General features: G+C 25.7%; 2 protein-coding genes across 2 annotated transcripts in view; both read left to right on the top strand.

The window, feature by feature from the left end:
• The first annotated feature begins 4,756 nt into the window (after window positions 1-4,756).
• Window positions 4,757-14,122, top strand: LOC100199238 (putative Ras-related protein Rab-33). Its single transcript, XM_065814221.1, has 3 exons — window positions 4,757-4,915; window positions 6,700-6,830; window positions 13,348-14,122. The coding sequence occupies exons 1-3, from the start codon at window positions 4,849-4,851 to the stop codon at window positions 13,864-13,866; spliced, it is 717 nt and encodes a 238-aa protein (XP_065670293.1). The 5' UTR covers window positions 4,757-4,848; the 3' UTR covers window positions 13,867-14,122.
• A 1,517-nt stretch (window positions 14,123-15,639) lies between these two features.
• The window catches only part of LOC136088942 (uncharacterized), a 29,426-nt gene continuing 29,393 nt past the window's right edge, over window positions 15,640-15,672 (top strand). Inside the window, exon 1 of the mRNA XM_065814220.1 lies at window positions 15,640-15,672. This exon is cut by the window's right edge and continues 704 nt beyond it. The gene's annotated coding sequence lies outside the window, so the exon portion shown is untranslated.

The following is a 15,672-nucleotide window of genomic DNA, read 5'->3' as shown; positions in this document are numbered from 1 at the left end:
TCGTTTCAAGGTGCAGTTTTGGATGAAAATGTTACGTGAAAAGAACACATACGTATAATCCAAAATAAAATATTAAAAATATAGGTCTCCAATACAAAGTCAAACAGGTTTTAAACCAAACCTGTTTGAAATTATTGATTAATCAATAATAATTATAATTTATAATCTCTGATTGAAAAAAATTAGATAGCATGGAACTATGAGGTCAATCAACCTAATTTGCTCTGGGTATTGGTTTAAAAGGTTATTAAGTAACAAAAATTAAAAATTAGGTCGATAAAAGTTATTTAGCTTTTTGCACTCAGCATTTTATCTTTTTTTCAAACATTTTTAATAATGCACATGAACAATTCTTGAAAGAAACGAATTTTATAAGAAGATATTTGCAAAAAGCTGACTTATGAAGTAAATTCTTAGCGGGGGTTTTTTTCAGAAAAAAGCTTGCATTTCTTAATAGATCCAGTTCTTCTCAAGAAAAATCCAGTTCTTCTCTAAAACTAATATGCAGTTTTCAAACACTTAAAATTTTTTTTAAAGAGTATGATTTGATTTAAAATGTCTTACTGTTTAAAAATATTTCTTTAGGAATAATAATGTTGTTAAAATTACAGAGCACTTTAAAGGCTTTGATAGTAATTTTCTTCGTCACGGTTTAAAGATAAAGGCACTCAATACTAGTGCCGGATTTACTATATGACCTTTTGGGCTAAAACCTGGGGCCCTGCATTTAAGGGGGCCCGCATTTAATAGCTATTAAAAATGTTTTCCCTAGGGAAAACATTTTAAGGCTCTGTTCATTAATAAACAAAATCTAAAAATCCAGCTAGTTATTTATTAAACAATAATCCATATTTAAAAAATAATAATTAATATAAAGCATTATTTGGTAATTATAAAAGAAAACATATTAATAAAAATTTCATTTTGTTTTACCTTATTGATATACAATGACTTTGCTAACAGCAAACTTTTTTTAACGGAAAAACAAAAAATTAAGTGAGTAAAGAAAAAATATTTAATAAAATAGTTTAAAGTTCGATTATGAAACAAAATTTAAAAAGATTTGTTAGAAAAATGGGCTGCCTGATAAAATTATCTCGAAATTTCGAGATTTTACTTTTTGAGTGACTTTCACTTGTCCGTTTTTCTACGGGAACGAGAAAGGAAAAGGACGTCCATAAATTACGCAATGCTAAGTTTATTTAAAAAACAATAGGTAAGAAATTCATTGCTCTTTTACGGGGCATTTTTTACATTTTTTACTTTTAAATTTTTCATTAAAGTTAAAGCGCTATTTTAGTTTTTGGCTTAATTAAAAAATGCGAGGGAAACTTTGTGATCTTATTGGTTTTGTTTATTAATTGAATTTATCGTTGTGTTGAATTTATTTTAAATTATCGTTGTGTTGAATTTATTATGTTTATTAATTGAATTTATCGTTTATCAAATAAACCAATAAAAACAACAAAAACATAGAAAAAAAACATTTTTAAGTTTAAATTTCTTTACTAAAGTTTGACTATTTTGATATCATAAAATCTTTACTCTTTTTTTCTTTTTGCGTTCGGCTGCATTTTAATTCAAAACTTTTAAATTCTAAGTTCATAAATTTTGAAATCTAAAATAAATTTTGATTTCGAACCTTTTATTTGCAATTACATTCTTAAAATTTGGTTGCGCTCAATCGCATTTATTATTATTTCATTTATTCCTAATTGTAAACGAGAACACGAAAGCTGTAATTTAGAAACGTATGTAGTAATTGAGAACACGAAAATTGAATAAGAAAGCCTTAGATAAAACTGAGAACATGATAATTGTAATTAAGAAAGGTTTATAATATTTACCATTTCAAGGTGTAATTGAGATCTTAAAAGTTGTAATTGAGTAACATAACATGTTATTTAGATTTCGTAATATGTAATTGAGAAACAAAACATGTAATTTAGAAATTGTAATATGTAATTGAGAATACACAAATAGTAATTGCGACTGCACAATGTAAGCTTATAAGTTGTTACAAAAGATCTTTTTTGGCATGGTTTTAACTAAGTAATATAATCAAATTTAGCATTGGTATGCACCAATAATAAGTTTTTCAAATAATTCTAAGAAATTTAAATAGTCTTCTTTATTCCTTTCTAAATATTTTTATCGTAGTTACTAATAAATTATCTTTAGTTTCAGTGTCACTCTTTTGATATAAATACAAGTTTTTTTCCCCCTTTTAATGATGTAGCGCTTTTTTTTCTTCTTCTCTTTATTATTATTGTTGTTGTTATTTAAATACTGTTACTATTATCATTAATGTTGTTATTATTATTACTATTATTATTACTATTATTATTACTATTATTATTATTATTTTCATCTTATTTAATATTTGTATGTTGTATTATTTATGTGATTACTTTATATTATTACTTGTACTATTCGTAAAAGTTCTTATAATGTTAAAACCTTATTTTAGAACATATCTGATTTGATTTGATTCGAACTTCTAGCTGTACCCCAATGAACAAAAAAGCTTGTCCACATGAATTCCATGTGGATTCTGTGTGGGATTAATGAGAACCCACATGAAACCCATATGGGACAAGCGTTTTTTTTACTGGGACGCAATAGTAAGTTTATGTAATGAAACTATTTAAAATGGTTAAAATTACATGCTTCTTTAATCACCAAAGTATTTGGTGATTAAAGAAGAACTTCTCTAAAATCCCTTGTTTTTTTGATCCCATCTTTTTTTAAAACTCCAACCTTTAAATTTTGATGCCTTAAAAGAATTTTGTTATCTTTAATTCCTGATATGTTTATTATAATTCCATGATGATTGGTTTGCTGATATCTGAAAAATTTAAACTCCATAAACCAAGAGGTAGAACTATAGCATGTAAAAAATGTAAATTTATCTGAACATGTATCAGCTAGCTATTAGTATACCACTCAAAATGGTTAGGTATAACTTTCAATCTCAAAAATAAATTCCCTAAACCTAAACAACTTTTAATTAAACATGTTAGAAATAAAGTAAGTTGACCCAGGTATGCAATATCTAGTCTTATGCAGGTCAGAGTGGTCAAATTTTACCTTTTATTCTCAAAAATGAGTTCCCAGACCCAGAAAACCTCTAATTACATATAATTAGAGATTACTTTATACTATTACTTTTTATAATTATAAAAAGTAATTATGAATTTATAATTTTATAATGGTCCAAGTTAAAAAATAAAAATAGCGCATTAAGTTTAATGAAAATCGCCAAGTAAAAGAGCTTAAGATCTCGACTTCTATTTTTTAAATATACTTAAATATATATACCTAAATTCAGCGGCAATTTTAGGGAAGTAGGGGGGAGGAGGCAGGGGAGGGGGAATAACACCTTACCCTCCAAATAAGGTGATTTTTAAGTTATAGTCAGTATTTTGACAAATTTAGTCGGCTAGTTGGGTATTCGACACAATTTAGTCAGGTGAATTTTAGTTTTATAGACCTTTTTTTTATTATTTTTAAGAAGCCAATTTGGGGTAATTCCACCCCCTACTTCTAAAAAATGGTTAAAGATCACTATAAATAAAAAATAAAAAAGTAGCACAAGAATTTTTTTTATTTACGCATTTAAGCAAACGGTTGATATAAAATTAAAATTTTAACAAAAAACAAAACAAAAGAAAATTATTTTTTTAAAATTTTACATTTATGCAAAATCGGGGCAATTCCTCCCCTTTTCAAAAATATTTAACTGCTTTTCTATTTAATATTAGTATAAATTTTTACGTGAAATGATGTAAATATGATAAATAATAATTAAAAACGAATTTTGAACCAAAATATCCTGAAAATGTAAATATTCATAAATAAACATAGAGGTTCCCGAGAAAGCATTTTATGTTAGCGGGGAATGCATCGGCTACAATAAAAGTCAGAGTTATTTTGATTGGATTTAAATTATGAGTAACTATATATCTAATACGAAATACAGATGTTATTACAAACGTTCAAATTTTGTAATTAAAAATTTTACCATTTAAGGGGTTGGAATTTCCCAGAGGAACCATTTCATTTACGAAACGTTTATGCAAATTTAATGCTTAGTTGAGCTTAAATGCACTTGAAAATAAAAAGAAATAAAAATACATATTAAACACATCCAAAAGATAAATGATGAAATAAAATCACTTTTTAAAATTTCTAAAAGCAAATTTCTAGAGCAGTATGAATATAGGCAGTGGCGGCGTTAGGGTAGGGCCTGGTTAGGCGATGGCCCAGGGCGCCGAATATAAAGGGGCGAAACTAATTGGTTATTTTACCCTTTGCCTTTTTTTCGAATGGGGTTAAATTGAGCTAGGGGCGCCGTAGAAATCTCGCCCAGGGCGCTGGTAGTCCTAAAACCGGCACTGAATATAGGAAGAATATACTTTGTGAGAAACAGGAAGTTGGCAATCAAAAATATGAACTAAAGGTGATTCAAGTTTTTTAGTTTATTTGTATTGTTCCATTTATTTTTAGGGGGTGGAATTAAGGATTCACTTTTTAAGGATTCATCACCTCCTCCTCCCTCATTTTATTCTGTGTAAACTATTCATCGTTGTGATTCCAAAAATTCAGAGAATAAAATTAAAAAGGTGCCAGAAGCAAGTTTTCTTTTAGTAGGTGTTAGTAGGTAACTAGTTTGTAAAGCACAAAAAAAAAGATTTCGCTGTTTCCAGATTTATTTGTTCTTATTTCCAGATTTATTTTTTGTTAACTGAGAATCGCGCATTCCTCTTTTGTACGGTGTAACGACTCTCACACAAGGAGAAAAGATATATTAAAATGGTGGCTTCTTTGATTATTTAAGTATATAATATGAGTTTTAAACAGAATAACGCTGATTCTCATCTTGTTGCTAAAACATTTAAAATTATTATAATCGGTACGCTTTTTTGCTAACTTTCGTTTAGAAAAGTATTATTGGTTACAAATTACTTGCCTTAAAGAGTTTATTTTGGGTTAAATATTAAGCATTGATATAAATAGTTGTTTTAAAATCATCTCATAAGTTAAATAAGCTGAAGTAGCTTTTACTATCTAGTTTTTATCATTGTTTTTTTTTTACATACATTATTGCTCAGGTTTTACCTACCTTTGGAGTAATTCCACGTCAAGACAATCATTTTTTTTATATGCAACTTTATGTTTTTGGATTTTCTTTGTTTCAATCATAGTTAGTTCTTAAATATACTATAAAAAATGATAACTTTGAAAATTCTTTATATAAAATTAAAAACTAGAACAAGTAAGTCTAGTCACTAATTGAACATATATGCCTGAGAAAAAAGGAGTGATTGATTATATTAGAAAAAGTGTTAGAGTAATAGTTGTACTATTTTGAACAGATGTTCGGTGTTAAAACAAGTAATTAAGAGAAGAAAGTAGGAACAGTATATTGTCTTACTACTTAATTTATCTTTCTGCTTTTTCTATATTAAATTTATTTTAGAACCCAGTCAAAATCATGACAAAATTATACACATTTTGTGATTATTAAATATTTTAGTAAAAATATTTGTTTTAATTTTAATTTACTTATAAGGTTATTATTAAAATAATTCGTTTTATATTTAGTTTCTATTTATTTCAATTGATATTATTTATTTAAGTCACTCGTTTTATATTCAATTTAGTGATGTTATTTGTTTTGTTTTTAGTTTATATTTCTTTTAATTTTATATAGTTTGTTGAAAATATTCGTAGCTTTTGTTTATATTTTAATTAAGTGTATAAGGTGTGGTGCAGCTGTTTGTTTTATATTTAGCTTATAAATAGTTAAATTTAATTAATATGCTTTATTAGAAATATTCTTTTTACATTTGTTTTTCATATTTAAATTTTATTTTTAATTAATTAATACAGTGCAGTCCAATTCTTTAGTCTAAAATTAGTTTATGTTTAATTTGAATGCTTCAGGCTCGTAGTAAATTTAATACATGGGAATGGTAGGTAATACATTTTCAACCAAAACTTTCCATTTACAATAAAGAAACAGTAGAACTTTTTCATGTGTTTAAATAATAATCTGGATTAATAAATCGATAAAGCACAAAATTACTTAAAGTAAGAGTATTAAAGTATATCAGCATTAAATAAAATCTATATCACATGTACAGGAAAAAATCTCAAAGAGTCTTACTCTTTGAGATTTTTTCAAATCTTGATACTCCTTACTTTAAGATTTGGTTTGTCGTTGGTTTATAGGTTTAACTTATTCAAAAAGATTTCTTACATTTCTTAAAATGGAATTTTTTTGAAAAATAGGAAGTCCTAATTTTTTACTCTACAAAGTTCTAAAGGTAATTTCAACTTAGTATACTCTGTTTAGACATATTTTGGTAGTTATTTTCAGTCTAGTAAAAAAACTGAATCACTTGGTGGGCATTCATTCAATGATACCTCCCACCCCTCTGTGTACCTACAAATTATTTATTACAAAATCAACCCTCCGTATCCCCAACACATAGATTTTATTTAATATTTAAATACTTTATATACTCAATTATGCATCACAAATTTTGGCAGGAAACTTTTATTTTTAATTTGGGAGAGCCAAACCTTGCACAAGATGTTCCATTGTTTTTTTTATACATTTTTGTAAGTGTTATATTTTGCATATTTATGTAATAATTTTTTAAGTTGTTTAATAACGTTATATTAAAACAGGAGATGCAAATGTTGGAAAAACATGCTTAACAATGCGGATATGTAATGGTACATTTCCACAGAAAACAGAATCTACCATTGGAGTTGATTTCAAAGAAAAAATTGTGAAAGTACAAGATGAGCTTATAAAAGTACTTAATTTTTTAAATTTTTTTAGAAAATTTATTTGTTGTATCCTTATAATAAATAATAATGTCATAGATATTTTGTAACAAAAATAAAAATCATTACATATTTTTATTTGTTATAGATGGCTCTTGATAATATTTTAATTATATTATCTATGTAAAATTACTTTTAAATTTATAAAGAAGTTTTGAAGTATCAAATATACCATCTATATAATATTGCTTTATGTGTAGAGTTGTATAGAAGTTTTAAAGTATCAATCATACCATCTAAATAATACTGCTCTATGTGTAGAGTTGTATAGAAGTTTTGAAGTATCAAACATACCATCTATATAATACCGCTTTATGTGTAGAGTTGTATAGAAAATTTAAGGTGTTATTCATAAAGTTTATGTTAAGTTAAGTTGTTGAAATCATAGATATATAAACTACTGGATACTATGTAGGCAGAAAACCCTGGCAAATTTTACTGTGATGACGTAAAGTGAGGCAGAAAAAACAAAGTTAGTTAACAACAGCGTATATTTTGTTCACATATTTACTTATTATATTTCACTTTCAAGTTGTACTTTGCATTTCATAAATTATAAAGTTATTTAGAGGCATTTAAAATTGATAAATAATTTTTAAATATAAAGTTAATTTTAGTTGAACTAAATAAACTTACCCAAGATTCTGCATAAAAAGATTTTTCAAGTTCTAAAAATAAATTTTTTCAAAAGCTCTGCAATGCAAGTAATAATTTCATTAAAATAGTGTGCCACAAACTAACTCAGTATATAAATCGTATATGGTTTTATATTGCAAGATTTATATGGAGTTTATAGAAGACTAACTTTATGTATAAAATTATACATCTATATATATATATATATGTATAATATACATATATATTTATGTATAATATACATATATGTTTGTGTACTATATGCTTTAAGACTTGGTATTATTATTGAAATGGTCAATTTATGTGGTGCTTTTGGATGTACAGATAAATCTGCTGAAGTGATCTGAAGAAGTTTTCATAGGTAGGAATATAGCTCATAAATAAACTATATATATTTATATTGTACTGTTAAGTAAATAGTACTATCGTATTATTGTAAATAGTATTATTGTACTCTAATTATATATACTGTTTATGCTATCTGTAAGATGTTTTATATTTTATGTTTTATATTTTTATTATATTACTATATTACATGTATTATATTTCAAATATTCAAAGGTTTTAGAATATAAGCACTGTATGTATAATGAATCTAAGTTATTCATTATGCATACATATTTATTATTTTATAAATAGATATCCTTTGAAACTAGATAAAAGAGTGACAAAACAAAATAATCAGGTTACCGTTTTTTAGAAAAAGCAAAATATCTGGTTACTGTTTAATAAAACATTTGAGACCGAATTTTATACCAACGCTTTTTATTTTTTCATTTTCAAATCAATTTTTGATATTTAAAATGAGCCTTAAGACGCCAAGTCTTATGGCTGGTTTAAATGATAAGTAATATTCAGAAAGCATTAACTAAAAGAATTCTAAAAAAATTTAAAGAAGAAAAAACATAAATCAAAAAAATCTGTGCAATTTTGAAGAAAAAATAATACTTAAAAAAGATTTATTTGAGAGATTGCATAGAAAGTGATTCAGACAATATGCAAACTAGCATCAAGTAGTTGTTTTTTGTATTGAATGCTTAAAAATTACAAAGAAAACTTATCAGATGTATAATGCAACATCAACAATGTTTCAGTAACTTTTGCATTAACATTGCATTTTTATTCAGCAAAAATACGAGATTATTCTAACCATCTACTTGTCCAAATCACCTTAATTTTCTCTAATGTATCTTATTAAAAGCATTCACTATTTCTAATCTCTGTCTCAGATCTTTTCTTATTTTTTAGAATGACACACATCTATCTGATCATTATATTGTAAAAATGTATTCATTTCAAACAACATCTATGTATAAAAAGCTGCAAAATCCATAGATACAAGTAATTTAAGAAAAGAATAAGTTTTATAACAATGTGATATTCTGCTTATCGAATCAATAGTGATTTTGCTTTTTTGCACTCGCTTCAAACTGATTTCTTAAACTGAATTGTACTAAAAATCTTAAACCTGAATCATACTAAAAATTGTGCTAAAAAAATCATTAAAAAAAAAAAATCAACCTTTAATCCTGTTACTAACAGGCTTAGATTTAGGTGTTATGCAAGAAATGTAGAATTACTTAGTACACAAAAAGAAGAAATTGATTTAGTTGATCGAAAACAATTAGGGGAGACCGGGGCTAGTTGGCTCGGTTTTTACTCTACGAGCTCTGTAGCCCTAACAGTACATTTTTTTGAAAAAATTAAAATGTGGTCTTAAAGAGTATGAATTAGGGTAACTTATAAAATTTGCATTCAATTACAAAAAAAAAATCTTGGGGCCTTTCATCAAAAAAAGAAAATTTGCGCTAACTTACCCCACCAGGGTAAGTTGGCGCAAACTATAAAAATGATTATTAATGCACTATTAAGTGCAAAATTAATAGAAATTTTTTTACTTTTAATTTCGCAACAATTTTATCCCAAAGTTTAATATTACTTTTAGCTGGTACCAAATATTAGTCCATATAAAAGCCAAAACAGTAGCCCACTTTTTATCTGTAAAAAAAAAACAAAAAAAAAAAATTTTTTTTTAATTTTTTTATAAAAATAGATTTTTTCAATATTGTTAAAAAATAAAAAAAAAATAAAAAAAATTTTTTTTCCCATAGTAAATGCTATGAGCCAACTTACCCCGTGAAAATTTTGCCAACTTAACCCGAAAGCTTTTTTTTCAATAAACAGTCTATAAATCCTAAAAACAGCAACTTTGAAAAGAAAGTCTGACTGGATATCGTAAACCAATTGTGACTGGAACTTTCACAATAATTTTTTCATACGACTAACTATTTTCTTTGTAAAGTAAAAAGGAAGCGAATATGCGAATCCTGATAATACTACAGTGAATGATGAAATGGTCAATAAGGAAGTTTCTGTATAATTTTTGTCACTTTCTGATGAAAGGCTCTAAAGATAAACGCAGTTTGTAAACTTACCCCTGCGGCCAACTAGCCCTGGTCTCCCCAACTTTCTTTACAAGAGAAAAAGCATAGCAAGTCATTCATTCAAAAATAAAATTAAAACTTTTTTTTTTAATTGACGTCAGTTGTTCTTTAGTTTTTTTATTTATGTTTTTTATTTTAGACTTTTTATTTGCAATAAAAATTTTAAACCAACAAATGCTGTTTATCTTTAGTTAGAAAAGTAAAAAAGATCTTAGTATAGTAATTATTCAAAAAATGATTTTTGTGGAGGTAAATGTCATTTTGAAATTACTTTAATATAAAGAGTAAAAAGTTTTTTATTAAGGTAATTAAAAATACTGTGAGTAAACTAAATTTGCTGGTAAAGCATTTTATTATTAATTAAGTTAATAAATTATTTGTGCTTATAAATGTTATAAATTATTTCCGTAAAACATAAAAAAAGAATACTATACTTACATTAATTAAAAATAAAAAAATTTTGATTTACAAATCAAAAATTTTAATAAACAAATAAAAAAGTTTAATTTATTAAGTTTATTTTAAAATTTTTTTATTGAAATGAAATTAGTGACAGATGAAATAACTTTTTCGTTACCAGCCACGAGTTGATTAAAAAAAAAAAAAAACTTTGACCTAAGTAAGTTTGAGTTGAACATTTTTAGATTTTTTGTTAACAGTTTTAAAAGTGAACTAAAAAACTTTTTCGCACGAATGGCAATCGCTTTTAATTTTTGACCCAAGACGATTGTCTAAAACACTCAGCCAACTGTCTAGTTATGGTAAGCTTAGAGCAACTTTTAACTCACTATGGCAAATTAAAAAGCAGTAACAAATTTAGAGCATTACACAATCAAGTTCCAGATATCTCAGAAACCGAGACAAAAAACGAATTTGAAAGTTTCAAATGTATGTTATTATTACTAAACGCTGAGAATGGGAAAACAGTTTCGATAAACGTATATCGAAAGAAAATGATCAAGAGATAGTCAATAATTTAATTAAGTCAAGAAACAATTTTACACCTCAAGAGTTATGGAAAGTAATTAATAATGACCCTGTTTTGATAAGTGTTTATGCTAATTGTATGTTTTTAACTAAGTTACTCATTATATTTCCTTTGAGTGTAGCTTGTGTTAAAAGAATTTTTTCAAAATTAAAAATAGTTAAAAGCCCTCTTCGAAATCAGCTAAGCCAAAGCACATAAGAAAGCTTGATGATGTTTGCAACAGAAAGTCCGAAGGAGTGTTTTGACGACGATTTGTTAGAGTACTTTGTCGACGAGTTAAAATGTAAAAATACATTGAAAAAAATCAAAACATGAGAATTACGTTGTAAATTGATAATTTATAACGTAAATCTCATATTTTTTTATTTGAGATTACAGATAATCGGTGAATATTTAATGTTTGTAATTTTTTTCACAGAATATTCACGGTGATTTCTTTGTATTCCAGCCGTGAAATGGTTTTAATAACCATTATCTTGTACATTAGATATCATTAGACGACAAAACTTTCTACACCTAGTTTTCTTATTGCTTTAAACCTAATCATCACCTAAATAAACAAGCTAGTATGTCGAGAAACACTCGTTTAAAACGTGCATGGTGAGCCAAGCTTATCAGAAAGCTTTTGACCTTTTGATTTAAATAACTATTTTTTCTTACTGCCAATGACGTTTAAGGCACAGTATAAACAATAAAGGCTTTTAAAATTTACACAAACAAATTATTGATAAAAGTTATATAAAATTAGCTTGCAAAAATATGAATATCTGTGTAAATATAAAAAAGGTTAAAAAGTTTTAAAAAAGGTCCTAAGTATTTTAAATAAATTATTAAAACTTTTCTTTTAATGTATGTTGTCATTTAAAAAATAGTTTTCGCTATTAAAAAGAATACTAGAGGAAGGTTAAAATAGTTTAAAAAGTTTTGTTGTGAAAATTTAAATTTTACACTTATAATAAAAAAGTAAATGAAAAGTAAAGAATTCCATATTTACAACCATACACGGTTGTTGTAAATAATTGTTTAAACTTTTTTGAAAAATATAATTTAGTTTTTTTTTATCATATTAAATATTAATTAAAATAATATTTATTTTTTTATTATTATTTAAAAGCAAGTTACACAATTAAAGTAGATTTAATTACAATTAAAAGCAAATTATGCAATTAAAGTAGATCAAAGTATCACTTTGTTAATTATTTATTTGCAAATAATTAAAGATTGTACTTGTTTTCTTGCTACCAAAGAAAAGACACGATATAAATATGAAAAAGATTAAGAACATTGCTAAGAAAGAAACAGAAACAAGTTAAAAATAAATCAATTTTTAAATTTTGCATTTATAAAGTATAAATTTTCTGTATTTAGTATTGGCGCAATAAGTTTTGCCAAGAAACTTTTGTAATGTACAACCTTTTTTTTTTTTTTTTTGCTCACCAGTCAACAGCAACCTAAATTCCCAATATTATGATAATGCTGTATAAATTATATTCTTGGGTAACACCCATATATATATATATATATATATATATATATATATATATATATATATATATATATATATATATATATATATATATATATACATGTATGTATGTATATTTTTATTATATATATATATATATTTATGTATGTATGTGCACACACACAGAGGCGATTTTACGGGGGGGGGGGGAGGTTACACCCCGAAGATTGTGATTTTCAAGTTATAGTCAGTTGTTTTACGAATTTAGTCGGCTTTTTGACACATTTTAGTCAGGTAAATTTTCGCCTCAGCACACACACACACATATAAATATGTATCTATGGATGTATATACATACATATATGCATTAATATTCTAATATAATAATGCATATATGTATGTATATACATAAAAACATACTATTAATATTATATTAATATTAAATACATGTATGTATGTTTATATTATATAATATGTATATTATATAATATACATACATAAATGCACTTGTATGTAAAATTTTGGATTTAAGTAATTAAACATTTAAATATTAAGGAATTTGTATTTTAACGTTTTGCCTCACTCTACGTCACTTTTTCAACGGAACATTGCCTTCAAAAATTTTTCTGAAGTTATTAGAATGGTCATGCCTATCCAGTAATTTATATATCTATGGTTAAAAATTTAAAGTTATAAGTTCTATCTTGAAAAGTTTGCTTTTTTTATTATCATGGTAATTTAAAAAAAAAAAAAAGAATTATGGCTTAAGGTTTCATAGTGTAAAAAACTGAGTTTTTCTTTTCAAGTCTATACTTATAATCAATTAAATTATTAAATAATAATAAAACTATTAAATAATAGTTGATATTTTATTAAATATTATAATCTTAAATCTATTGATTTTTGCAGCACTTTTTCATAATTTTTTTTGTTTTTTTTTTAATTTGAAATAGCTTCAGTTCTGGGACTCCGCCGGTCAAGAGAGATTTCGCCACTCGCTTGTTCCACATTATTACCGTAATGTTCATGCTGTCGTATTTGTTTATGATGTTACGAAAAAATCATCTTTTCAAAATTTATCTAAATGGTTAGAAGAGTTTCAGGTTAATGTGAACGCTAATTTAGATATTCCTCGAGTTATTATTGGAAACAAATGTGACCTTCATGCTAACAGGGAAGTATCTTCTTCTGAAGCTAATATGGTAGCTTTAAATTTTGGCATTGAATTGTGGGAAACGTCTGCAAAAAGTGAGTTTGAAGTTGAAAGAGTTGAACAAATATTCCAGAATTTAGCTGAAACTTTAAAGTTTAAATCAGCCACGGTCGAGTTTCCTCCTTCATTGTCGAGAGTAAATGCCATTGAACAAAGTAATGGGCTAAAAATAACAAATTCTTCCTATGACCTTTCAAGTTATAAAAAAACTAGCAAGTATTTTCAAGAAAAAAAGCAAAAAAAATGTTGTGGCAGCTAGCATATATTTTAAAGCATTTTTAAATTCCTTTCAAAAAAAAACCCTATTTTTTTCACTCAATATAATATATATAAATATGTATATACACACACACTCCTTATTTTCTAACGAGTTTAATAATTATATAGTTTTCATATTTTTTGCAAAAATTTTATACATATTTATAATAACATAAATTTTTATAATATATTTTACATTAAGTAAATAAAATATTTTGTAACAAAAAAGTCTGTCAGAGTAACGTATGGTAACGAGTCGTTTTTCTTGTTTTTGTTTTACTTTTTCCCGGGAATCACTTTCGAAACTAAGTATCTCTAAAGTAACATTTGTACCATTAACATCACCTTTTTTTTATATAACCTCTAAACAAAAAAAGCAAAAGTATTAAATAGTTGTTGGTTTTTTTTGTAAATTTTTCAGTGACATAGAGCAGTGGATGCCTTAGAGAAACATAATGAATTAAAAGTTTGCTGAGTGAGATAACAGTACAAGTGGACAGATGTTCAGTTGTAAATAAAGGGTTATTTCGGACTGAAATACTAAGTTTCACCATAATACAATGTTGTGAATATTAAACGAATAAGATATATTAATGGTGACTGAATGTCATTAAGGTGAAAAACTCAAGTTCTTTTTTTGATAAATTATCAGCAACAAAAAAATTTCAGAAAAAACCACCTGCAGTATGATAACAAAATTTTTAGAGTTTGTCTATAATACGATTTTACAAATATGGGGCTGATTGCATTACTAGATCAAAGATAATCAAAATTTAAATATTGAACTGTAATTAGGCTTGAAAATGAAACTTAGGGCTTGGGTAATTCTAGTCCGAAAAATATTATTTTAAAAAATGTTGGTTCTAAATCTGCATCTTATATAAAGCACCCAATATACGAGACTTAAAGTGCAAAGCTCAAACCAATCAAAAGTTATATGACGCACTGTCTGAAAATTTAAATTTTGAAATAAATGCAATTTATGTAATAATAAACTAAAATATCTCTAAATTTCTTATTATATGTTCAAAAAAACATATTTATATGATTGATCAACAGCAATATAACATTCTCTTATATAAAACCATAACACTATTTCAGGTCTTCGTTTAATTTATTAGTATTAGTATAACGTTTATGCACTCCTCAAATATGTTTTCTCTGCTGCATAACTATCAAGAGACATAACTCAAAATAACTTGCTTATATAAAACCTCGGAACACTGCCAAAGCTTTCTAAAATCTTTAGAAATCCAGTTGAACTGTGATTAAAATTATTAAGTGCAGAATTTAAATCTAACTGAACAGTGGTTTTACAAACTAAGATATCTTTTGGTTATTGTTTTCAAATTATTACATTTAGTGACTCATTGTTATTTAGTGTTTTGCCATAAAGACATTTTTTAACAAATTCTCATTGCTCAAACAGTAGCAATGGGCATTCCTCCATTATGTTTGTATGTTGCTGCTTACCTCCATTATGTTGGTACGTTGCCATTTATTAAATTCATTAAAAACCTTTTATTACGTGTCTAGAAAATAACTTTAAGTGGCCAGACTTAAAGTTATTGACTTACTGTTACATAACTCAATTATTTTTTTTATAACTTATTATTATTATAACTCTAAAGAAAAAAATTTAATGAATAACAGAAAGGTATAACAAAGCCTTATTTTTTGGTCATTGTAAAAAAAAAAATTTTTTTTGCGGAAAATGTTGCAGTGAACAGACGCTTTTTAACAGCTCTTCTAATATCTATCAACCAATTACTATTTAAGTTTTTATAAATTATTAAAATAAAAGATA

Source organism: Hydra vulgaris, chromosome 12 (assembly GCF_038396675.1).
Source record: "Hydra vulgaris chromosome 12, alternate assembly HydraT2T_AEP".
NCBI lineage: Eukaryota > Metazoa > Cnidaria > Hydrozoa > Anthoathecata > Hydridae > Hydra > Hydra vulgaris.
Note: the sequence above shows the minus strand (reverse complement) of the source record. Positions and strands in the feature narration are given on the sequence as shown.